General features: G+C 36.4%; 1 protein-coding gene across 1 annotated transcript in view; it reads right to left on the reverse strand.

Moving 5' to 3' along the window:
* Positions 1–9,378: 9,378 nt before the first annotated feature.
* Positions 9,379–26,482, reverse strand: part of LOC125226582 — a 509,615-nt gene continuing 492,511 nt past the window's right edge. Inside the window, exons 8-9 of the mRNA XM_048130586.1 lie at positions 10,715–10,784; positions 9,379–9,667 (exon numbers count right to left, since the gene is read on the reverse strand). Coding sequence (XP_047986543.1) covers positions 9,655–9,667; positions 10,715–10,784 — 83 coding nt within the window. The 3' untranslated portion in view covers positions 9,379–9,654. The remainder of the gene's footprint in view (positions 9,668–10,714; positions 10,785–26,482) is intronic.

The following is a 26,482-nucleotide window of genomic DNA, read 5'->3' on the forward strand; positions in this document are numbered from 1 at the left end:
TTCAGTTTTGAGAAATGGGCCCCTGTTCACAGATCTTAAACCTTGCCTTAAAGAATAAATTGATAAGTCAGTAATAGTATATTCCCAATAATGCATTTGTGCATACACGGAGTATGTTTTTTGCACCAAAACCAATTTAAATTCACTAGACATGCTTTTAATCATTAGAAATGCTTTTCCAAACTGTCAAACTTTGTATAAAAATCACTAAACAGTGCGTAACGTATTTGAGTTATTCTATGTAGAAAACTGTTTAGAAAATAAGTGCATAGAAAAAATATTGTATGCAATGTTGTTTAACTAAGTCAAAATATACGGGCTGTGTCATTATTATTTACCCACGCCTCTTGTCTTTTTATTATACATAGAGCTTGCTGTTTTATACAACCTGCCGGCGTATCATGCTTCCAATTTTATCACTTATCCACGTGGATAAAGCATCCGTCACGCTTTAGCAAGTAAGTATGTCAGTGTGAGAGTGACAGATGTCTTATCCACGTGGATAAGTGATAAAATTGGCAGCATGATACGCCGGCTGTCTTAAACACCAGCAAGCTCTCTATTGCGCCATTAAGGAAGAACGGTGGGAATGAGTCTACCGACAAATTTAACAACGTATTCCAGGGTACGTAGCCGAATGGCACAAACGCTCACGAAACGAAACGCTCGTAGATATCTATCTCTATCGCTCTTGCGTATTGGCGCGACAGAGCCAGACTACTTTTCTCGGCGTTTCGTTTTCGTTTCGCGTTAGAGAAATGCCATTCAGCTACGGCACCAGATCCCATTTTAAGACTAAAATTATTTCGCATAGTTTTAGTAAAAAAAAATTACCAAAAACAATTTTTTTGACAATTTTTTTTTATTTCTATACAGAGTGGGGCCTGTAACAAAGGCGAAGAATTGAACTCTAGGCTATTCTCCTTATACTGATCAACATTTGTTCGGCGACTTTTAAAAATAACTTTTATTTTGATTTTTATCACCCTTGAAAGTTTTTTCTAAGAGGTAATGTATTGCGAATTCTGCTAAGTCTAAAGTGTGACAGACAACGTCAACGACAACAATAATGGCGTACATTGAAGCTAATATTTATTTTGCATGAAAAATTAAAAATTTAAAGACTTCATAATTTTTAAAAGTCACTGAACAAATGTTGATCAGTATAAGGAGAATAGCCTACAGTTCAATTCTTCGCCTTTGCTACAGGCCCCACTCTGTATATTATATTTTTTTCTTTCTTTTGGCCTCAGAAATGCGTGGTTAAAATTTTCCGGCATACTGATTCTTACCGTGTAACTTAAGGAATAACTTACGGTGCGTAAGCGACTGTGATATTTGCTAGGTGCCCAGTGGCCCGTTTCTCGAAAGGTACAAGCCTTGTATTACAAGTGTGTTTCCATGACAACCCATTCGATTTGACAGTTCGCACACTTGTAATACAAGGCTTGTACCTTTCGAGAAACGGGCCCCAGATATCCAACACCCAATAGTAGCAAGTAAGAATAAAGTCCTCACGTCTCACCTGTGCTGTCACTCGGGAGTATGGAAAGCAGAAATACGCTCATATTTCCTTATTCTTTCATTTGTTACGTGACTAAATCCACTCAAAGGAGCTTATTACTTGTCGACCAAAACAGTTTTGCTTTTAACTCCACCTTTATACACTTAGTTCTAAGGTTGAATATGTGGTGATTGAGCAACAAATAGTGGGGCAGGTACGCCTGGCTTCTATTTTATAAATCCATTTCTGTTCGTGCAGATTTTTTTATATTTACCTTTGTGAATAATGTCATCATCCTCTTTGCGTTATCCCGGCATTTGACACGGCTCATGGGAGTCTGGGGTCCTCTTTGACAACTAAACCCAAGATTTGGTGTAAGCGCTAGTTTTACGAAAGCGATTGCCATCTGACCTTCCAACCAGAAGGGTAACTTGGTCTTATTGGAATTGGTCTGGTTTCCTCACGATTTTTTCCTTTACCGAAAAGCGACTGGCAAATACCAAATGACATTTCGCACGAGTTCTGAAAAACTCATTGGTACGAGCCGGGGTTCGAACCCGCGACCTCAGGATCGAAAGTCACACGCTCTTACCGCTAGGCCAACAGCGCTTGTTGTACCTTTGTGAATGATTGTACTTTACTTTCTTTGTCACCAAATTTATTAATGTGTTTAGAGTTTTAGAGAAAAAATAGGTAATTATAAGAAGGATTACATAATTATAAGATATTCTTTTCTATGTTCGTTACCTAAAACTTGCCTGGAAGAGATCGCTTTTTAGGTTTATTGTCGCAATTAAAGCAACGTATCCGATTCATATGGTATTTAGAGTTGTAACGTGTCGAGATTCGAATGAAAATTTAGGTACATAATTTATATTTAAAGCCTAAATTACATGACTTAGGCACAGCGGGCCAAATCTCGACTGGGGGGCATGTAAAAAATGGATCAGTTACATAAGCCCTCCAGTCGAGATTTGTCCCGCTGTACCTTACGCATTTTTATAAAATTTTAAAGTGACTGTAATTTCTGACAGGTCTATCAAAGATATTTAAATCGAGGTGAACACTCGCTTGTCCGCAGTAAGCTTTGCGAATACAGGGCCAGTTTTACGCAGCAGATAGCGGGCCTTTAAAATCTTACGCGCTCTTAGGCCCGCTCACAAATGTTGCGCGGCGAAATTGCAGGTATTACGGCGAATTACAGGAATTACGGCGGAATTACTAGTATTACGGGGGATAACTGGGTGTTGCGGATATACTCGGGACTGATACACCCGAGAATTTAAAATGGTGGTTGCTAAATTGAGATACTTACTGTGTTGGAATTTCAACGCCTCTTTTGGTTGTGCCGTTCAGTTTTGATACTGTTAGTTTGTGTGGAAAAGAAAGACTCGCAGAATGTATAAAGACCCATCCCCATACATTCCGAATTGACTCCACTTTTTGATGGTTGATGATATCTCTGTGTCAATTTCATCTGTTTTATTAATTAGGCATCGTTACTTTTTGTTTTTAACTGAGAGGCCGTTAAGGACTGGCGAACTGTTGACCGTGGGCCGCTACAGAATGGTAGAATACATTGGACGTGTAGTGTGCTCCGTTTGCTATGGGTAGTTGATTTGTTCGGTTACGGTTCGGTTCCGTTTGTTCGGTTACTGTCCCCATCGGGCGATTCGTATGGCTTCGTAGCAATTATTAGACTTGGCAAAACTTGACATCATTTTGTGTCACAACCTAGAAGATTACATACTTTTCTAATTCGCGAATAGATAAGTGTCCTAGTCAATTCCTTTACACTTTATCTTCAGTTCAGTTCCTTGTGTGTACGCAATGTTTTTACTACGCTAAAAAGTCGAAAGGGACAGTGACATCCATTATAAAATAAATGTTTTGAACCTGAACTGCTGTCAAACTTTGGTATTGTAGTACCTCCACGTTAGTATAATTATTTATTCTGTGACAGTTGTCAAAAAAGTTGTATAAAGTTGCATTTTGTACCTTATCGCGTTAACAATATACCTAATATTGATGTTTCTTGCGACTTTGGTTGTTCGTTGAATAGGTCGGAAATTAAATTATTTGACTGTATAAGACAGAATCAATTGTATTTCCTGTTATTCTCTGTAACTTAAAACAAACGGGAAGTTCCCACTCAATTTTGAAATGCAATTGTACTCGTATTTTCGACTTAAAAAGAAAATAACTTCGCTAGAAATGGGACATTTTTCCTGTTTTACAAAATAACACAACCATTCATTTAAATAATTTATTCAACAGACTTTTTAAAAAAAGTTGCCATGTTGGAGCAAATCATTGCAGAACATGAAATGTCGTATAAAATGTTTTCATATAACCAACAACGAAAAAACTATTCTAATAGTATTTAATTAATAAACGATTCACAAAATCAATATTTAATCATAGAATTCTAACAACAGTTTTCGTTACTTCCAATAGATTCTTACAGAAATATTGTCTACTTCGTTTAACTAATTACATACAGTTATTATCTACAAGTCAAGTTTTTCATAGTTATAATATATTTTATTATGAGGTTTTTTTACATGTACACACAGTCAAGTAATTTGAATGAATAATCTTTGTTGTTTTATTCTAAAAGTTCCTACCTAACCTAAATATTTATTCTCCGCGTATATTTCATTTTCTTGTTTTTATTCTTATAAGCGCTCTTGCGTGAAGTGCCGATACGCAACTAACTCTGAGAAACTCGAAAGCACCGTGCATGTCGAAAACACGGCCGAGATAGATAAGGGCTTTTTAGCACAAGGAAAAATGTAAAAGAGAAATACATGTTAATAAACAAAGGTTAATTTATACTTGATTAATATAATTTTGACGTTATTCAGAACTCCTGAGTCTCAATTGCTTTATATTGCGTCTACTGCAGAGCAAGCATATATCTCACCGGCTAAATAGACTACCCGTCTCTTTTTAACTGTATTAATAAGAGTGGGATAGGTTGTATTACTATACTGTCTCGCCTCATGTGCTTGCCCTGCTGAAAGTAACCACGTTAATCACGAGTTTCTAGCCTCCTGGACCCGGGTGCCCTCGTACGAGTACATAAGGTTTGACCTTTTACAGTAATAAAAGAAAGTTCTAAATTCAAAAGAACCAAAATTGGCCAGGGATCCAGGAGGCCAGAACACACGTGGAAGTCTGTGTTGCGTTTCTATATATTTCTGCGTATAAATTACAAAATCACGGAGTTTATTGACATACTTATACATATAATAATATGAACGCACTTGCATCGTGTCACAATTTCGACTGGCGGGTAGTTTCAAGTACCTACTATAATAGTTATTTGTTTTACAAGGGGGCAAAGTTGTTGTTTAACCGCATGTGCCAATATTGATACCCGAGCAAGCGAAAGATTCCAATATTGAACCGCGAGCGTTGAAAAAGTGGAATCTTGAGCGTTGCGAGGGTTTCAAGGCACGAAGGTTAAACAAACTTTGCCACCGAGTGAAACACAAAATTTTTCACCACACCAACACGAACAAAATACTGACTATAAAATATCAAACTAAATCAAATCCATCAATCTATTCAATATTTATGATTCAAAATCATCATTTATAGGCCAATTCTACCAGCCAGCTTAAGACATCAAGTTAAAATTTGTATGAAATTACTTTGCACTCTTGTGGATAAAATGCAATTTTGCTATCTGTTTTCGAATAGCAAAGTAAGCCTTTACCAGTTGGTGTGGTGAAAAATTGTTTCTATGTTTTACAATTTTAAATAATGTCATGTTAATAATCTAATTGAAAATATTCTGATTACTTGAAATTATCCACCAGTTGAAATAGCCCTCCTATACCTTATTCATTTTTCAACTATTACTTTTTCCCCTCACTAGCTCGGAAACACGTGTTTTGTCCTTTAATACCAGCGGGTAAAAACGCATTTTATCTACTAGTGGGTAAAGTAATTTGACCTTGAATAAAGTCAAATTAACTGCTTTAAAATTGATAAAAGTAGGTGAATCTAGTAATAAAGATGATTTACCACCTGTGGAACTACTGGAAGCAGTGATAAACGCATTTTTTGCGTTGTAGTTTCCTCGCTATAGTGAGGGGAAAAGTTTTGTGTTACACTCGGGTGCAAATGTATTTTACTTCTCGTGTGTTAAAAAACTCGCAAGTTCAGGATTCTATTCTCGAACCACTCGCTTCGCTCGTGGTTCAACTATAGAATCCTTTCACTTGCTCGTTTTTCAATTCCACACTCGGCGTTAAAATACAACTTTGCCCCCTTGTATAACAAATAACTATTACTGTCTTAATACATCCAACTTGCAAGTATATTATAAGTATTATTAATGAGGTTTTAGAAATTTAGGACGGATGTCCTGTAACTTCTGTATAAATAACTGTAGATTATTTTTGACTGAAATACACATATTGTTTACGGAGTCTTTCATTCTGAGACATTATTACAATTATTAAATTATTTTACTCTAATATTTCATCTACTAAATAAAAACTACAGATCACACATTACTTACGAGAACATTTATAATATTTTTCAGTACAGATGGTGTTTTTTTTAAGCACTAGTGCGAGAAGTGGTTCATTATATGCCAGGTCGAAACTTCAGAGGCTCATCTGTACTGAAAAACGTCGTACGATACACGTGCGAAAAGGAAATTCGTAACTCGTGTCGATTTAAAACACTCCCTTCGGTCGTGTTTTAATTTATCGCCACTTGTTTCGAACTTCCTTTTTTTCGCACTTGCATCGTAATGTACTGTTACATATTTAATACACATAATATTAATATTATTTCTCTAAACTTTAATCATAACAATCATGGCCATAAAGCCTTATTTAATAATACTTAAAAGTAATAGTAGGGGTAGTTATTATATACAATAGGTACCTAAATTTACAAATAGCTATAAGTACATACACAATGTATACATTTGTGAAGGCATAATAAATGATAATACATGGACAAAAGATTTTTTTTTAATTTCGTTAAATTTTATTTCGTTGTTATTCGTATATCCCGAGATTATAAGGTAGTAAAATATTACTTGTTTTAGCTCGCATAAGCAAATTTGGGATTATAAACTATCTTGAGCAAAATAAACAGCTTGTTTAAAATAAAACGGGACTTTTCCAACTATTTTTGATTTTTAAATTTGTATTTTATCCCTTTTTCACAATTACATAAACATGACACGTTCAGAAAAACGATTATCAGTTAATGCAGGTTTTTAGAGCGTTTATGAATAACGCGATTATTTTTATCATCGGTTTCGATCGTGACATTAGACTGACAATACCGTGACAGTGACAAACTCAGGAATAATCATACTCAGCTTTTTAGGGTGCAATTTGATTTTCATCACACCGACTGGCAAAGGATCTCTAGAGTCTTCGGAAACTGGTAAGAAAGTTGCATTTAATCCACAAGAGTGCAAAGTTATTTCAAATTCTTGTCCTAAATAAGCTGGTTGGTAGAACTGATCTTTAAAATTTGTGAATTTAAATGTTCAATGTTTAATAAATTGATGGATTTGATTTAGTTTAATGTACTGATGTGCTGACGGAAAAATTCCAAAATTTTAAAATTTTGACATAGGAAAACTTTGGAAACTCTTGGGTAGAACAATTGTATGGGTGGAAACTTTCCATTTCATAAATTTAAATTCCCTTTATTTTTCGTGAAAGTTTCGTGAGTTTTTCAAGAAATTTAAGATTTTTTGGAAAGGTTTCGCAACTTGCACATCACTAGTTTGATGTTCAAAAGTTAGTATTTTTTCGTGTTGGTGTGAATAAACAATGCGTATGTCACTCGATAGCATAGTTTGTTTACCCTTCGTGCCTTAAACTCTCGCAATGCTTAAGATTCTACTTTTTGAATCTCGCTTATCGGAATTTTTCTCTCGAAGTTTTCGGGTAGCAATACATTATATTAATATACAAAAGCTTAACACTTTCGCTACCAAGAACCCGACTGTCGGGTACACCGCTCGTAGAAGCGTAGCCGATTACATGGGTTTCCCCGTATGTAGCGAAAATGTCGTAGCGCCGCGTAGAGCCCGGTTTCGAAAGTGTTAAAAAAACAACCACTTTGCCCCCTTGTAAAACAAATTACTATTTTTGTTTATAAAGTGCAGGGAAACTCACTTTATGTCGATATCGATAAAGTTAGGACATGACCGTAATGTCACTCTTGAGAGTTTGTGTTAAATAGACGAAAAAATACATTCAGGTTTTTAACAACATTAATATTAAGATGAAGTCCCGTTTAATTTAAATACGCAGCAGTTTTGCTACTTGTACACGTAACGCATAATAATGTAAATAAAATGTATTTATTGCGGATCAAAAACAAGCTTACTTAATATTCTGCGACCTATATTTATATTCAATGATTTATTAAAATTATTTTCTGCTTCACCGAGTGTAACACCGAGGGTATGTATTTACTTAAAATATCTCTATAAGTAACAAAGAACAAATCGGGCACATTTCAATAACTCCAAAATGTAGGAACTAATTAGTTGATAAAATAAATGTTATATTTCACAACATACAATCGACACATTAAAACGTTTCATACTTATACAGTCAATTAATAATACGTAAGTATGTATAATAATTATATACCGAAATAAAAGATCGTTTAATCGATGGAATCAGGCGTTACTTTGCGGAAATCCATGTTCGCGGATTAGCAAAGGAAAGTTCTAGTTTACGATTAAAAGATCCAGTGAATCCAAGAACAATCATTTTAAATAGATTTTCCAAGAAACAATAATTATTTATTCATCGCGATTAATATTATTTATGGAATAGTACTCGTAACTATCTGGGACATTGTAATTGTGTATTGAATACCTGTAATGCATAACCTTTTAAATGATTCTCAATTATAAAAGTCAACGGTTTTTTTTTTAACTGCATCATTGAAAACACAGCACAATAATTTTAATAGGTAGTTTCAGAATTTACAAAAAAATCTTATATTTTAATTAGGGTCTTATGGCAGTTTTAGAGAGATCCCACATCAGCGTATCGTCGGAGTTTACTTTTTGACTCACCGTTGGTTCAACTGTGCATCCACATCATTTTCATCATAGCGTTCACTCACAATACGTTAGTATGGGATAACCCAACCCTTTACTGGAGTTTCTTGAGCGTCAGTATCTAGCCAGATGTACCTATGCGTGCTGATCGACACAAACTTGGCGCAAACACCATTTTACAAGACGCTGAATAATTTGGCGCGGTAACAAAATTGTGTGAGTAACAAACTACATAGAAGTTCCTGATTGAAACTGAACTGTGTCAAGTCAATGTTTGACTCTTTTCTAGCTGGCAAGACCATTCTTGCCCAGTTTACAATATTATAAAGGACAAAGGAAGATCGCGTGGAAAGGAAGATACAATGTCCAGACATCAGATTTTATGGGCAAAATTAAATTACAGGTAGGAAGTTCCTAGTTCGAGAAACCTGATTCTACATAAAAACGTGATGTTTCCAACTGTGTTTGGAAATACTTTTGTATTATTTTGAAATACTTGCTACAGCAGATAACATAGGTACTTTAATTTTACGCCACAATAACTCTCACTTAAACAATTTTATAACATAGAAAGAAACAAATAAACAAAAAAAGCAATAATGAGATATTATATTATGTTTCAAATATTAGACTTGAAAGAACATAAGATGATGAGGAAAAGTAAGTAAATAAACATACATACATACATATAATCACGCCTGTATCCCATAAAGGGGTAGGCAGAGCACATGAACTACTAAGTTTCAGTGCCACTTTTTGCAAAAAGGGGTTGAAAGAAATCCAAATTGTGACACAAAATGTGAATAAAAATAGTACTTTATTTTACTGTCTTTTTGCGTAATTTCAACACTGATTTCACATTTTATAAGAAACACGTGGAGCAATATAGAAAAAACATAGATAATTTAATTTATCGACAAAGGAACTCTCTAATTATCTACAAATTCAATTTTGCCCAACGTCTGGCTATAAATCCTAAACTTAAAGTAGCCGAGTAGTTATAGTACAACCGATTCTTATACTGCTAGTTCTTATTAAAACTCTTTTATGTACAAACTGCAAAGGTCCAGCCCGGGGCCCGACATCATCGGAGGATTCTGAAATATTAAAATAAAAGATGAGAAGTGCGGAAACAGCGGGAGAATGGAGCGAGGGAATCCGGTCTAACACTTTTCTTTATTTTGCGGGTTTTAGCGAAAGAACGCAGCTTTATTCACTTTTAGATTGCTTGGATGATCTAAATAGTCGGGATTAATCTTTTTTGTAAGTTTGCTCGAAAGTAGTATAAAATGTTATTAGGTGGTATAATATTGTGTGTAAGTATTATATTGTGTGTTTCAGAACATTTTTTGCTATGTGCCACAGTTTAAGAGTTATTCGCGAAAAACTAAAAAAAGGGACCTTTACACCCCCCTCCACCCGTTAGCTCCTCCCCTACCCATCAGTACTTTGAGTATGTGGATTAGAACACCATTCCCTACAACTATGCCAAAATTCGCCTATACACGAATTATTTCCCGCGAGATAGGCTTCATTGAGTGTGCTATATGTCCATATACAGTACAAATATGTAATAAGGTAGAAATAAATAATAGGTATATTTATTAAACATGTAAAATCGGGTAACTCACGTGAAATTGTCGAAGGTCGCTCGACATGTTTCGCTCCGTAACGAGGAGCATTTTCATTGAGCACGCGACCTTCGCCAATTTTACGTGAGTTACCCGATTTTACATGTTTAATATGTAAGTGTCTCACGGTAGTTTTATTATTAAAATAGGTATATTTAATAAATAAAAGCTTGTAAAAACTTGTAATTGGTTTTAGACAGGTACGGTAGTAACATGTTACTTAGTTTAATATTTTTTATAAGTACCCCTTATTTCATTTGTATCGATAAGATTTTCACAAAGTATTTTCGTCAACAAAAAGTTATCATACAATTTTAGTTTTTCTAATATTCTTTTAATTTCAGTCAATGTTTATTTTCCTATGCCTTATGACAACATTCGCTAGCCATTGTGTGTCTTTATACACGCGTATCTCGCTCGTACTAACATTATTAATGCGAGTCAGGTAATGCTAGTATAACGTAAATTACGCAGAAATTATCGAATTTTAGTATTCTTGGTACGGTTACTCACCTGATAATTATCTCGTAGATAGATAGCGATGCACAGAACAGCGTAAGCGCCATCGAGGAAGCGACTTCACCTGTTAACAAATAAAAGATCAAAGTCAATTTTGAAATAAACAGATTTTTTTTGGGTGAACATGCTTTATCCTAGACTGCATTGGCACTCAATCAGGTGAGATTGTGGTCAAATGATTGAGGTACTTGTTTCCAGTAAAAAAAAAACAATTGGACAAGGGAGAGTTTTTGGGATGTAACATAACTGCGATGGCAATTAATGAAATGTCAGATTGTAACGTAGATATAGGTTATTCATTAGCGTATTTAAATAATTATTTGAAACTAAGACTACTAAGTTTACTTAAAAGCTAACTAATGTCTAATATAGGCCCTTGAGGCATTGTACCAAGGATACTGGCGACATTTCCTCGCTGTATCGCAATGCTCATTGGTTAGTGTTTAAATAATATTGTTCTTTAATATAAAAATCTAAACTCAATAATAACACTGGTATGTTTTGCCCACAGAAAACCATCTTAACCTAGCATATACCATATACCTTTAACGAACATTTTAGCTACCAGTAAAATCTCATCAATTATTAAATAAATTGACCTAAAACACGTAACTGTAAATAATTAATAATATTACTAAACTATCAGGTATTTAGAGAAAACATATTTGTAATTGAAGCACTTAATAACTAGCCGTCAGTGTTGCGAGGTGCGATAGCGGGTATAATACACCATATTATGGTGCTTCGCCCCAATCAAAGAGGATCGAGTATTATAGATAGATAGTTACTGTCAAAGTAAAATGTGTACCTAACCACAGTGCATAGACTGCCATCTCTAGACACAGGCTTAAAACTTTTGAACCTCAGTTTTGACAATTTGGCCCATATTCTTAGCTTGATATGTTTTAAAATGTCAAATATTACTATTAGCGCCATCTAGTTGAGCGTACCCCAAAAGTGTAATGCCATCTATGCCACCGTACCTTTTTCTGTATGGTACTGAGGTACGTTATTTTCTTAGACTTTATCTGTCTCATCATCATCCTCCTTGCGTTATCCCGGCATTTGCCACGGCTCATGGGAGCCTGGGGTTCGCTTTGACAACTAATCCCAAGATTTGGCGTAGGCACTAGTTTTACGAAAGCGACTGCCACCTGACCTTCCAACCGAAGGGTAACTAGACCTTATTGGGATTAGTCTGTTGAAAACTGTCTCCATGAAATTTTAAACATATTATATCATTTTGCTGCAATATCTAATGTTCTAACTTCTAACACAATAAAATACATTCAATTATTGTTCAATACTCGCAATCTAAACTAACAGCCTAAATGGAGATTGGTTTGATTCGCTATCCAATAGCTGAATAGGGGCAAAGACATATTATATAACTCCGTATAGACAGATAAAGTCTAAGAAAAAACACGTACCTCAAAACCATTCATAAAAAGGTAAGTACGGTGAACTAGATGGCGATACACCTTTGGGGAACGCTCGGCTAGATGGCGATGGCGCTAGTATTACTATTTGACATTTTAACACATATCAAGCTAAGAATATGGGCCAAATTGTCAAAACTGAGGTTCAAAAGTTTTAAGCCTGTGTCGAGAGATGGCAGTCTATGTACTGTGATTATACATTTTTGACAGTAACTCTCTATAATACTCGCTCCTCTTTAGTGGTAGTAACAGTACACCACTACATAGTTGTATGACGTCAGATAACCCGCGAACCCGACATACTCTAATGAAACGAAAACTAACCGCTGGAAAAATACGTAGAAAAAATATAGTTCATTTTGATACAGGGAAGGTTACAATAAGAATCTTGTATTATTTCTGTACATGTTATAACATGGTGAGCGGGGTCTATGAGAAAATATAATATTTAATACGAGGCTTCAGATTTTATTGTATCTTAAGATTAGTTAATACCGGTATGGAACTAACGGTATGGGTAACGGTGGGTAACGGTGGTATGGGTTTTTTTACAAAATAAAATTATCGTATCGAATTCAATTAACATCGAGTTTGATAGTCATAAATCTGAACAATATGACAATAGAGTGTGGTGTTGTGTGGTGTGGTGTGTGGTAATGGCTTCTTTTTGAGCTAATATTTGTATTTAGATTCAACAAGTGTGTTTATTTATACGATCTGTATATTCAGTAAAGTAATTCTTATTATTCTTCGAAAAAATTGGCCATTAAAAAAAAACGAATAACTTATAAACGGAACAAAATGTGTAGCCACACAGCTTACGTGTTTTCATACATATTTAAATTTAGATTTGTTTAGCGATCGAACAACCATGTCGCGTAGACTACATACCAATTTTTACAGCACAGTTGCAAACGAAAAGTAACTGTTACTACCGCACTAAGGCTGGACTAGTGATGTGTCATTTCCGAGAAAATTTACTGAGTGGGGAATATACCTACACTGTGAGTGATTTATCTCCACACGGATTATTCCCGACTCGGAAATTTTCACGGGTACAGCACATCACTAGTACACGTACATAGCTAACTAGGCCGGACCAAATGTTACCACGCGGATCCTTATTTAATAAAGCCGATCAACTGAACAATACATTTGGACGGGGCAAGAAAGATATTAGACTGTATATTGCTGTACCAAAATGGATACCGATGGTCCCAAAGAAATCCTTCCTCGTGTTATTGAGTTCATATACGTTCTGCATAACTTAATTCTTAGAATCTTTATCAATATGCTGAGATTAGATTAGACCATTTCGTAGCACTTCTGCTTTTGTGTATTTAGGGTTCCGTACAAAAAAAGGTACAAAAGGAACCCTTATGGTCCGACTCTTTCCATTACTAAATAAATATGAGTGTTTAAAATTTGGAATAGTTATGAGTGTGTTTGCGAACAAATTATTTCTATTTCTGACCTGAGAATCGGCTTCAAGCTAGGCTTCAAGAATTACACCCATCGTAACGCACTACAATTGAAATCGAATAGCAGCCACATTTTACATTTTCCATACTGCCATTAAATCCTAAAAGGCAACGTAATGCCTACTTAATAGCACGATTTGGCAAGAGTTAGATGGAGAGCACCACATATTTCTCCGGAGCCAGACTTGGAATTTAAATCGGTCTGCTTCCTATCATTGTGCATTTCACTCCATTTCTTTACCGGATGAGGTTGAAGATTTATTTGTATGGTGTAGCAGCCGACACTGTAGCTTACTAAATTACGCGAAAATTTCACTGTTTCTGGGTCCTTGGTCAAACTGTGATGGTAAGTTGCTCTATTAAACTGTGATATTTTAACCTACCTATGAAATTAACTGTAAAACAAAATATGTAGCGGCCATAGTTAGTCTTTTCTAGAAAAAAAAATATAAAAATTTATTTATAAATTGAAATAGATATCATACACGAAAGAAAACACGGCGGCGGCGGGCGGGTGGTCTAGTGGTGAAGACGTTAGCCGCGTAAGCTGAAGACCCGGGTTCGATTCCCGGCTCGGCCACCAGTGGGCCTTGTCGTTTTTTCTTTCGTGTATGATATCTATTTCAATTTATAATTTATATATAGTAGTGTGACTACTTGAAAAAAGAACAAATCAAAAACTATTCAACAAAAATAATTTGATTTGTTCCCTAGTCGTAAAATTTTATTTAGTTGATTAGTATAAAAGTACCTCGTTTTAAAGTTATGTAATACAATTGAACATAATTTAAAAAAGTTTTAAAACAATATATTTATAATCATCAATTCACTTTTGCTTTATTTTTGTTTTACCATCTCTTATAACCATTTATTTTGAAATTTTAATGTCAAATAATATACGTAGTTTTCGTGTAAATTTTACATAATAATTTTCTTTGAAAAATGTAAAAGTTCAACACAGAACTAAAATCTTACCTTAGCTCTTAAGCGATGGGAATAACAGCTAAGGATAGAATAAACAGACCTCTGCCTACCTTATAATAAACGCAAACAACAGAGCTTATCCCCCCTTCCGAAAAAACCTATGCGCCATTGACGCCAGTACACATCGGGCCATTTTATTTGCACGTGCGGTATCCGCAATAAATACTCTTTATCTCTCTCTCATCCACTAGACAAGAGCAGATAAACAAACAATCGAGGATACAGTGTGATGTTGGCCATGGAAATTAATATATTCTGGTTAGTTGAAAAAGCGTGAAATTTTTACGGAATACCTTTTCGCCGGTTTCTTTCGCCTTTTCTACTTAAAAGGTAAAGTGAGTACGTCAAAGTTTGTAATTTTAATCATCACTCTGACTCAGCGCTTAATTTTTTAGTGCCAATGACATCAAATATCTCAAAACATGATTAAGTACAAGCTTGTACAATTGAGTTCATAAACATGTGTACATTTCTTCACCGTAACTGGTGAAAAAATCAACTGTTTTCGGATAACATTTTTGTATTGAATTAGGTATCGATCGTTAATGCATATTTTCAATGTGAATGATTTCATTAATTCATATACGACTGTAACAGTTCGTACACTGCGCTAGACGGATATCCATATTTTTTCTTAAATTATGAATAATTTCAATATACATAATTGGCATTTTATTGTGCTTTTAATTGTAATAATGCTACAAGTACACGGCGTATAAAAAATAAACAACGAGACCAATATTGTACTAATAAGGGACTGAATAATGATGGCATCTTACATGAATTTTATTGTAAATATAAAAAAAAAAATATTCACATCGAACAAAATATTATTTTTGTCCGCCACTGTATCCTCAGTGCCCTCCATGATTGAGATACTTACCATTGTCAACAGTATCTTTGAGTAAACGTTACATAGCATTTGTCAATACAGTAACCATTACAAATATTGTTCAAGATCTGTTTCCTATTATTTTATACTGACATACAGAAAGGAAATGCGCATGTTTGTTTAAAACTTAGAGTGACACATATTTGAGCAGTGGATTCATGTGCTCTGTCTATTCCTTTTGGGAACACAGGCTTGAGTTTATGTATTGTATGTATGATTCGGTCAAGTTATGTTAGAATGTATGGGAAAACATTATATGACCTTTCTTCTTGGGAATTTCATGAGCATTATTTCTTTCATTGACAATTTTTTTCTAAAATGTATACTTTCCCCAAAAATTAAAAGGTGTTAATTTATTCAGAGACCATATTCTCAAATCCGCAACGCAGGCTTCGTCAACTGAATACAAAATCCGTTATTAGCTACAAGCTTCGTCAAAAAGTAAGACAATGGAAAATCCGCAACATGCATCGTCAATAAACTAAACCTAAAAGTACATACTAAAAAAAAAAAAAAACACACACACACACACACCTACAACTCAAAAACACCCTGCAAGTCGCCACCAACAGGCCGCGTGCCCAAAAGGCTGGCCGCATTGCCTCGCTGAATGGCGATGCTTATTCTCTGAGCAAAATACTGGCCAGCCCTTTTGTCACCCGTCACATCTACCAAACGAGACGCCAAATCTTTATAGAGGCGCCGAGCCCCGGGCCCCCAAGGTCCCATCATTTCGACCGCAAACGCCTCAAAAATATACCCACTGCCCAGCGTATCGTACTTGCGACGTTTACGGTCTTCGGCAGTAGACGCCGCATGACCAGCAAGAGCGCTAGTGCCCGGCAAATGGGAAACGGCGAAAGTGTCCACGCACGTCGCATCCCAAACCAGAGGCCTCCCCATGGACCACGGCACCAACGTCATGCCGTCGGGCCTCTTGCCATCATCTCTTGCCAGACCAACAGGTTCCAGAATGGCCGGTACCTTCACACTGACAAGAGCCCTTCGGATGATGTCATTTAAACTAGCATGACGAGGAATCCGACCCGCACTCCTGCTACACGAAAGGCCATGATGACCAAGGGTGTCCACCATAGAGCCACATTGGCAGTGATGCGGCACATTTGTCACTGCCCCTACCCGCAAACTGGCGGCCAGCCGAAAAGTGACGTTGTCCAGAAGCGTACCCAAAGACGGAGATGGCAGGGCCAACAACCACTGACCTGATTCCCACTCTGCAGCAGCCAAGAGACGAGCACGCTCAGCCAAGCCAGATGACGTATCAAGAAGATTATTCCGTACTAACTGGCAAAGCGGCTCGTCCCACTGCCTCTGCGAGCAAAGATTAGAAGGCAAGTCGTTGGGGCAAGACAATGTCCATGCACTCCTGGCCTCAGCGAGGTGCGAAGGTTCCAGGTCACCAAAAGATGAACCCAAAATTCCTCCTACTAAACCGTGCGCGCTATGCACTGACGCCAAGAAAGCAGGCAACGCCACACTGGAGATACTCCGGATTCCCAAACCGCCAAATCTTATAGGCAGAGTAGCCTGACTCCAAGACCTCGAATCAAGAGACACATTAAGGATCAACACCAGAGAATCCTTTAACAACTCGTCCAACTTCAAGAGAAGATTAGGGAACTTCCAGAAATGACTACACCGAAGAACATACGTGAACTTTGGGACAAACAGGCAATATCGAAAAATGGTGTAAGCCGTATGAACATTTTAATCTCCAGTAAGCGATCCGAAACAGACTTGAAGTTCTGAATTTTATCCTCCACATAATCCTCAAAAGACTGGTCCAAAACGGGACACCCCAGGAGATTAAGCGACCTCTCATCCACAACACTTATTCCCGGAGCCACTTCTTAAAAAAATCTTCTTAAAATTAAAAAAAACTGAATTTTGAGACATATTTTAGGGTAAAAGGGGGGTTGCGTCAGGTGGGGGGGAGGGGACGCTAGTGTGCGCAAAGCACCTTACGCTAAGGTATCAAATCGCATTTATTTTTATTTGGATTTAATTTTTTTTTCAAAAAACACAGTTTGACCGAATCAGTACTACCTATACCTATACCTATTACCGTATATTAGTTACCTGCGGCTGAAGTATGATCAAGCGATAAATGATAAAACATCAGGCCGTCCCTATCGCACTATTTGTAAGTGCGATAGGGACGGCCTGATGTTTTATCATTTATTGCGCGACCATGCTTGCCTGCCTGATATCTGTATCTGTACTTATTTACTTAAATATGCATACTGTATTTCTTCGCTAAACACTAGTTCCATATTACTTACTAGATTATAAATTTAACACAAAACCGTCACGTACACTGGATTAACTAAGACTTAAGTCACGGGGCGGGTTGAACCTTACGCGAACCAGTTATAATCGCGAGAGCGCATAAACCCGCAGACTCGCGATTAAGATGGCGGGACACGTGTCGCTAAACAACGGTTAATCGCGGTTTAAGACTGTCGTATTCGTCTTGGGACTATACCTGGGCTTTTAACTTTTTACATGCAATAACTCACGCCTGTATTCCCAAAAGAGATAGACAGATCACGCTCAAATTTCAGTGCCAAATCAATTAAGGACTTGAAAGGAAACAACATTGAACCTTGACACTTTTTAATAATGTTCAAAGGAATTGCTAGAAATTTATTTTAAAGGGTTTGTTTATTTTTGCTTTCGGTTTACACGTGCCGCTTGTTTTTGGCAGACTTTAAGTGTATTTTGCGGTTTGGAAACAAAATGTTTGAATTTTTTATTCGATTAGGGTTAAGTTAGTTCTTCGCCTTTTATATTGGATTTTTGAAAAAAACATTTATATTCTGTATCTTTAGATATTCAAATAAATGTAAACAAAATCCAGACGACTTTCAGAATTACTCTAATGCACCTTACCTAAAAGTACAGAGTATATGGACTAAATTACTGGGTTAAATTGTGGCGTAGGCGAGAGGCAACCTGTCACTGCAATGTCACAATTTGGATTTTCCCAAGGCCCCTTTTTGCCAAGAGTGGCACTAAAACTTAGTAGTTCATGTGCTCTGCCTACCCCTTTATAGGATACAGCCGTGATATGTATGTATGTATAGGGACTTTAACTGGTTCAGTTCACCGGAGGATATCGATTTGTCAACTAAAAGCATAACCACAAAATTAAAATTTTGAAAAAACCCCCGACCGCGACCTAGTGGACCGATTTTCATGAAACATGGCTAAGAACACTCCCGACTAACTCAGCTTTCAGACAAAAAAAAACTTAATCAAAATCGGTTCATCCGTTCGAGAGCTACAATGCCACAGACAGACACACACACAGACAGACGGACAGACAGACAAACAGACAGACAGACAGACAGACACGTCAAACTTATAACACCCCTTCGTTTTTGCGTCGGGGGTTAAAAAAGTGACAGACTGCTCGTCCAGCACTTACACTCTGTGTGTGATGAAATCATTGATTTCAATGTAATATGTGTCTTCGCAGAAGCGCTGGTAGCCTAGCGGTAAGTACGTGCGACTTTCGTTCCGGAGGTCGCGGGTTCGAACCCCGGCTCTCACCAATGAGTTTTTCGGAATTTATGTGCGAAATGTCATTTGATATTTACCAGTCGCTTTTCGGTGAAGGAAAACATCGTGAGGCAACCGGACTAATTCCAATAAGGTCTAGTTTACCCTTCGGGTTGGAAGGTCAGATGACAGTCGGTTTAGTAAAAAACTAGTGCACCGAGTAAGGCACTACTCCGCCGGGGCCGATGAGGTGGTGGAGTACGTTCGCCAGAAAACTGGCTACTCGGGATAACCCTACGCCGAGTCAGACGACGCAACGGAGCCACGCTGTTACGTCGTCGCCTAAATATAATTTTGTATTTTTTTTCTTCTCTCTGTTTTGTATTTTTTTATATGTGATATATAAATTGTTTTTTTTTTTTTTAGTTTCACAGTGCCTTAGTTTTTACTGTTATGCTGTGTAACTTATTTGAATAGTAAAATAAATACATAAATAAACAAATAAATCTTGGGATCAGTTGTCAAAGACCCCAGGCTCCCATGAGCCATGGCAAATGCCGGGATAACGCAAGGAGGATGATGATGATGATGTGTCTTCGCACGAGTATACCTTTGACAAGGACTCTTGTAACAACCATATAAAGTATTGACTCTTGTTCAACCTAAAAGCGTAAACGTAAATTTTTTGCTTCGATCACATGATCCGCTTCTTTCATGGCTTCCCTGGGACCGTCCTTTTCTACCATAAAATAGCTATTTTACCCTCTGACCCACAAACTATGCAAAATACATATCGATCGCTTGCTCGGTTTTTTCGTGATGCGCGTACAAAAAAGACCTCTCTACTGTCAAAGACGACAACTGACGCAAACTGAGCGCTACGGCTGGACAATTTTTTCATCGAATCAATCATTTAATTTTGATCGAATAATGCATAATATAACTTGCAACTCCCTATGCATATTGAATATTTTTACAGTACATATGCAACCGTGTCAAAAATAATAATGACTAAGTTACCCTTCGGGTTGGAAGGTAGCTTTCGTAAAACTAGTGCCTATGCCAAATCTTGGGATTAGTTGCCAAAGCGGACCCCAGGCTCCCATGAGCCGTGGAAAATGCCGGGATAACGCAAGGAGGATGATGATACTTTAGTATGACTATGATTGCATTGTGATTTAGAAACGCTGAGAGATCTTAAATTGCCCCAGATACATAAAAACATTAAAATTCGCGAACAAGGTCGCAACAAGTGGGCCCCAAGTGGAACGCGTAGGGCTGCGTAATTAGATCGTGTGCAAGCGCATAATGAGGCGTTAATTAGTCTAATCAAATGTGCGTGTGCCAACCCTGGCTTCTTTGTATAAATCCGAGATTTTAATACAGGAGAGATTATTACTGTGATACTGTTGAGAGTGTTTGCTTTGATTTGTGAGTTTCGAGATGATTATGAAAATGGCGCCTTCCATGACAATGTCGCTCACGACATACGCATTCTTCTAATACTTTCGAAGACGCTAAGAACGAAGCTGACAACCTTTTATGACTTGGTTAACAAATTGTCAGTATAGCCTACTTTCCTCCTTCAAATCACTTTTTAAGAACTGTCAAAACGATTTGAAACGACTTGCTAATATGGAATTAATATAAAATCGATGGCGTCACAGTCAACTGATTTACTTTATACTTTATGGTAAGTATAAGTATACTATACTGATATACTGGAGGCCTAGCGGTAAGAGCGTGCGACTTTCGATCCGGAGGTCGCGGGTTCGGACCTGATTTATAAAATATACCTAAATTGGAGTTAAAAATAACTTCTGTCCCTGTTTTTAGGGTTCCGTAGTCAACTAGGAACCCTTATAGTTTCGCCATGTCTGTCTGTCCGTCCGTCCGTCCGTCCGTCCGTCCGCGGATAATCTCAGTAACCGTTAGCACTAGAAAGCTGAAATTTGGTAACAATATGTATATCAATCACGCCAACAAAGTGCAAAAATAAAAAATGAAAAAAAATGTTTTATTAGGGTACCCCCCTTACATGTAAAGTGGGGGCTGATATTTTTTTTCATTCCAACCCCAACGTGTGATATATTGTTGGATAGGTATTTAAAAATGAATAAGGGTTTACTAAGATCGTTTTTTCATAATATTAATATTTTCGGAAATAATCGCTCCTAAAGGAAAAAAAAGTGCGTCCCCCCCCTCTAACTTTTGAACCACATGTTTAAAAAATATGAAAAAATTCACAAAAGTAGAACTTTATAAAGACTTTCTAGGAAAATTGTTTTGAACTTGATAGGTTCAGTAGTTTTTGAGAAAAATACGGAAAACTACGGAAGCCTACACTGAGCGTGGCCCGACACGCTCTTGGCCGGTTTTTCTTATAATTATCTAATGCTTTATTTCGTGCATGGTATAATGCAATCAAATTTTGATTGCAGCTACTTCAATAAAATACGTGAAGCTCGAGATAATACGCAACTTGACTGTACTTAAAATAAAATATTTTATACCATGCACGAAATATAATTTAATTATGTGATGTACTCAAATTATTTTCATAAGCCTGTCGTAAGCGACATTCTCGTGGCATGCCCCAAATAGGGATGACGACTAGATAAATAAAACCGGCCAAGAGCGTGTCGGGCCACGCTCAGGGTAGGGTTCCGTAGTTTTCCGTATTTTTCTCAAAAACTACTGAACCTATCAAGTTCAAAACAATTTTCCTAGAAAGTCTTTATAAAGTTCTACTTTTGTGATTTTTTTCATATTTTTTAATCATACGGTTCAAAAGTTAGAGGGGGGGGACGCACTTTTTTTTCCTTTAGGAGCGATTATTTCCGAAAATATTAATATTATCGAAAAACGATCTTAATAAACCCTTATTCATTTTTAAATACCTATCCAACAATATATCACACGTTGGGGTTAGAATGAAAAAAAATATCAGCCCCCACTTTACTTGTAGGGGGGGTACCCTAATAAAACATTTTTTTCCATTTTTTATTTTTGCACTTTGTTGGCGTGATTGATATACATATTGGTACCAAATTTCAGCTTTCTAGTGCTAGCGGTTACTGAGATTATCCGCGGACGGACGGACGGACGGACGGACGGACAGACAGACATGGCGAAACTATAAGGGTTCCTAGTTGACTACGGAACCCTAAAAATGGCATTCTGTTTAGTCCGTCAGTACGATCTACGTCCAAAAATACTAAACACGTATTTTTCACTTTTTCCAATTAATGAAAAATACAAAGATATAGAGCATCAAAGTTCCGGAGTGGGGGCTTGTGACGTCACTTCTAAGTAGAAATTGTACCTAGGCGTGGCGTCTAAAATATGAATGTGTTCAGTATTTTTGGACGATCTAACTGACGGACTAAACAGATTTCATTATTTTCTATGTAGTCGTCATCCCTGTTTATAAAGTTGGTTTATGGAGGGCATTCCATGAGAAGGGTCAGATTGAGTGAAGTGAAATTATTATGAATACACGTGTAGGATAAATTAAAAAAAAAAATTGCATTGAGTGGGTAACACACCCACTCAATGCAATTTTTTTTTAATACGGGTAATTACTCATACTGAAGTAAAGTTAATAAAACTCGTTCAGAATACTTGAAGGAAACTATGCACATTTAAACAGGTGTTAAACGAGTAGGTAATTACTGTTCAGAAAATGTCTTGTTATTGAAATTTTTACTTTTTTCAATTTGTAAGATACAATTTTTTTGGATGTCATGTGTGTCTGTGTATCTACGGAGAAATTGAGAATACAGAAAGTCTGTCATTTTTTTAACTCGCATTCTGATGTAGGAAAAATGGAGCTGAGTGTGTTAAGGACAGGGTGATCTTCTGAAATTACAACTATGAATACTGGCGAAAACAATTTTAGGTACTTCATAACATTTTAACTTAGAAACGACAAATTCAAGGCAGGCCCCGTAGCTAAACGGCATTTCTGCGACGCGAAACGAAAACGAAACGCCGCGAAAGGTAGTCTGGCTCTGTCAAGCCAATACGCAAAAGCGATAGAGATAGATATCTACGAGCGTTTCGCTTCGTGAGCATTTCGTGAGCGTTTGTGCCATTTAGCTACGCACCCTGCTGGTAAGTATTTATGCACCTAGCAAATAGGTACAAGTTTCAATATGCCTTCGTTTTCTCTTAGGAATAAAATTTCGTTGCTTTAAATATCAATTTTATAAGCATACTCAAAAAAGTCTTTAGTCAGCGCCTCTCAAAACAGAAATTAGGCAGAAAGTAAATGCGAACGGCTAAATAAATAACATCAACAAACAATCATAAAAATAGGCTTTATTTATTTATTTAAAATTTATTGCACAACAGAACAACTTAATAATGTACAAAAGGCAAACTTAATGCCATGAGGCATTCTCTACCAGTCCTTAAGTGGATTTTACGTACTTTGCTAAGCCAGAACTTTCAGCTTTTTTCAGGTTTAAGGAGGACTTAGGATAAGTAAAAAAAATAACCTGCAGAAAAAGTTTTCATAACGCAAGTTATCAAATAACCGTTCAGAATACCGCCACTTGACCTGAAACTCGATACCTGCGACCATTACCGCTTTAATGAAACTCATACCGCTCTTCTCACTTGTTAAGCCATTAAAAAACCCATACATTTTTACCATCACGCCCCTCCAGAGATAGTCCAAATGCTTTTCGAAGTTAGCTAGCTTTTGGATAAAGAAAACCATTTAGAATTGGACTGTATAGGTAAATGACATTTTTTACTTTTTTAAAACCTAAAAAATTGTGATATTAGTTTCTGTGACATGTCAGTGCTAGTGCAAGATTAGTGCCCATCGTCCACATTTTTCCTATACTTACACTTTACTCAGAAAGGTTTTCAAAAAGTAGTCCTTTAGGGTTATAATCGCCACAATTTGAAAAAGAAACGATTTTTTAGAATTTTGACAAAGTTGCGTTCAGCGCTCGAGGTCACAAACATGGATTATTCATTAGGTCAACATCATAAACAAGTCTGCAAAAAATCAGAACTAGTTACCGGATTTGACGCATACTACAGATGTATAAAGTTACTGGATTATAGTGCAAGCGTGAGTTTAAATATGTGCATAACAATCAGAATTCATACAAAAACTGATTTTTGGAAGCAAATGCTCGCTAAGCTTGAAAAACACAGGGTTAGTCACGTTATTAGAGCACATTTCCCGGTAATCCGCCGACAAAATTGCAATCATAATTTTTCGCCTCTTTTTAACGAATTTAATAAGTCCGGAACTGACAATTCATATCTCTTAGCTTTAATAGAATAAAGATACGGTGATAAAAATGTAATTACCATAAAATTGCGTGTAGAGCGTGTAAGATAATGGCGGAATTGTAGGGGAGTTCTGGAATCGGTGTAGATTAAACTAACGAGGCGACTTTGCTTTCTGACGCTGTGGATATGGAGTATGTTTAGTTTGTTGTTTCAATTGTCTCAAAGATGGCGCTGTTCGTGAAGCAAACTAGATAACGTCAGTGCTTTAGAGCCTTTAAAAGATTGTATCTTGATATTCGAATACGTCTTCACGAGATAAAAAACCGGATTTCTACCGACTCCTGTAACTACAGGAAATACACGAATGAATATTTATTTTCTTCTTTCCGGTCAGAAAGCGTCAAGTTTCGGGCCGCTGCACTAAACGAAGTTACCGCTTTCCGGCTCGATCGAAAAAAAATGCATACATAAGAATGTCTCTGATCTCATGTTTATTGACCACGGCTCTGTCACGGCTGACAGCCGAAATATACGTGTGATTTTTTAGTTTTACTGGACCTAGGCACGAGTATCCACCACATGTACTAATTACGAGCATCCGACAACTTTCAATTTTATTGATTTTTACATTGACCATGATCGAGAAAAAACTGTACCAATATTCATGTAAAACGCCAATTCATGTAAATAAGTGTACATTGACATCGCTGTTTCTTAAAGATCTGTGACAAAGGGTCGGCTCCGACATATTAATTATATTCGAGGGCTGGCCGCAAGAAAACTCGAGAACTCCTTATTTTCTTATTAAGGTTACTCGACATCATGAAAAGTAAACTTTCTTGTATAAACGTGTTCTTCGTTACTGATTTCAGACGTTTACATAAATTTTGTCATTGATTTTTCGTAAGTTTTTTTTTATTTTTCTCTCTATTTATTTGTTACAATCTCAGATTAGAAGACTATTTATTATATGAATTTAAAAGTAAAATATAAAAACAGTGACGAAACAATACAATACCGTTATAATATAGACTATAGTTATTTATATAGTTATTTACCACGTTACCTGTAAGTGTAGCAATACCTATTTGTGTGTACAATGAATTCTAAGAAATATAACATAATGCAAAATGGTTTTGATGAAGTAATTCTCAGAACAATGGAATACAGTATCTATCTGGATAGCAACTTCCTTGTGTTAATTCCGAAACATACGTCAATGTACTTACATTGCAAGTCTAACGATATGTTTTAAGTTTGATAATAATGATGAATGCTAATTTTATAATATTGCCAGTTATCTATGAGCCACAAGTTGTCCGTAAAAAGTTCATTAATTTAATTGAAAACCTACTTATATCACATCGCAATAGTAATTAAAATATGCACTAGCAAACGCTTACTCCAAACAAATACGGCTTCAAGCAGAAAATACAAATCCGAAAATGTTATGAAGCTAAAATTACAAAAGCATGGATAAATAAACCAACATACTTTTTCCAACCACCGCTTATTTTTTCCTTTGGAAATGATCGTGCGATTATTCCTAAAGTGGTAAGGAAGCGGTATGTGTGACCATCGTAACTTGGTCTGCGTTGACCCGTTGTCTTTAAGACCTTGGTGTTATGGTTATGTTGGATGCTTTATTATTTGACTCGTAAAGAGTTAATAACTGTATAGTAGTGTTGCTAAAAGGTCCCACAGATAGTAAGTACGCCCAACTTATCAAGTATTCGACAGTATCGATACTTACTTTTTGCGAAAAACTGATGATAGACCGATATGGTCCGGCCAACGTGTAATATATGGGCCCCGAATCTGGTGCGCCCATTATTTACAATATAAAAATGAAACAAAATAGACTTGCGTACACAAGGTTATTATGAAAGTATTCCAAATAATAATACGGCTTCATCGTCATCATTTCGGTAGCAGGCTTGTTTTTTGTCACATATTTTTAACTAGTAATAACACTTAGATAAATAAAAATTTGATGCAATAAATATTTAAGGCAATTAAGAAAAAAAAAGTCTAAGGGGCATAGTGCACTAATAATATGTTTTATCACCCGAACGGCAAATAAAGGACACCTATTCTAAAATACATGTTATGTGTTCATGCCCATATTCTAAAAAGAGGTAGGCAGAGCACATAAAACTGCTCAAGTTCCACAGGCGATTTTAGG

This window comes from Leguminivora glycinivorella, chromosome 5, assembly GCF_023078275.1.
Source record: "Leguminivora glycinivorella isolate SPB_JAAS2020 chromosome 5, LegGlyc_1.1, whole genome shotgun sequence".
NCBI lineage: Eukaryota > Metazoa > Arthropoda > Insecta > Lepidoptera > Tortricidae > Leguminivora > Leguminivora glycinivorella.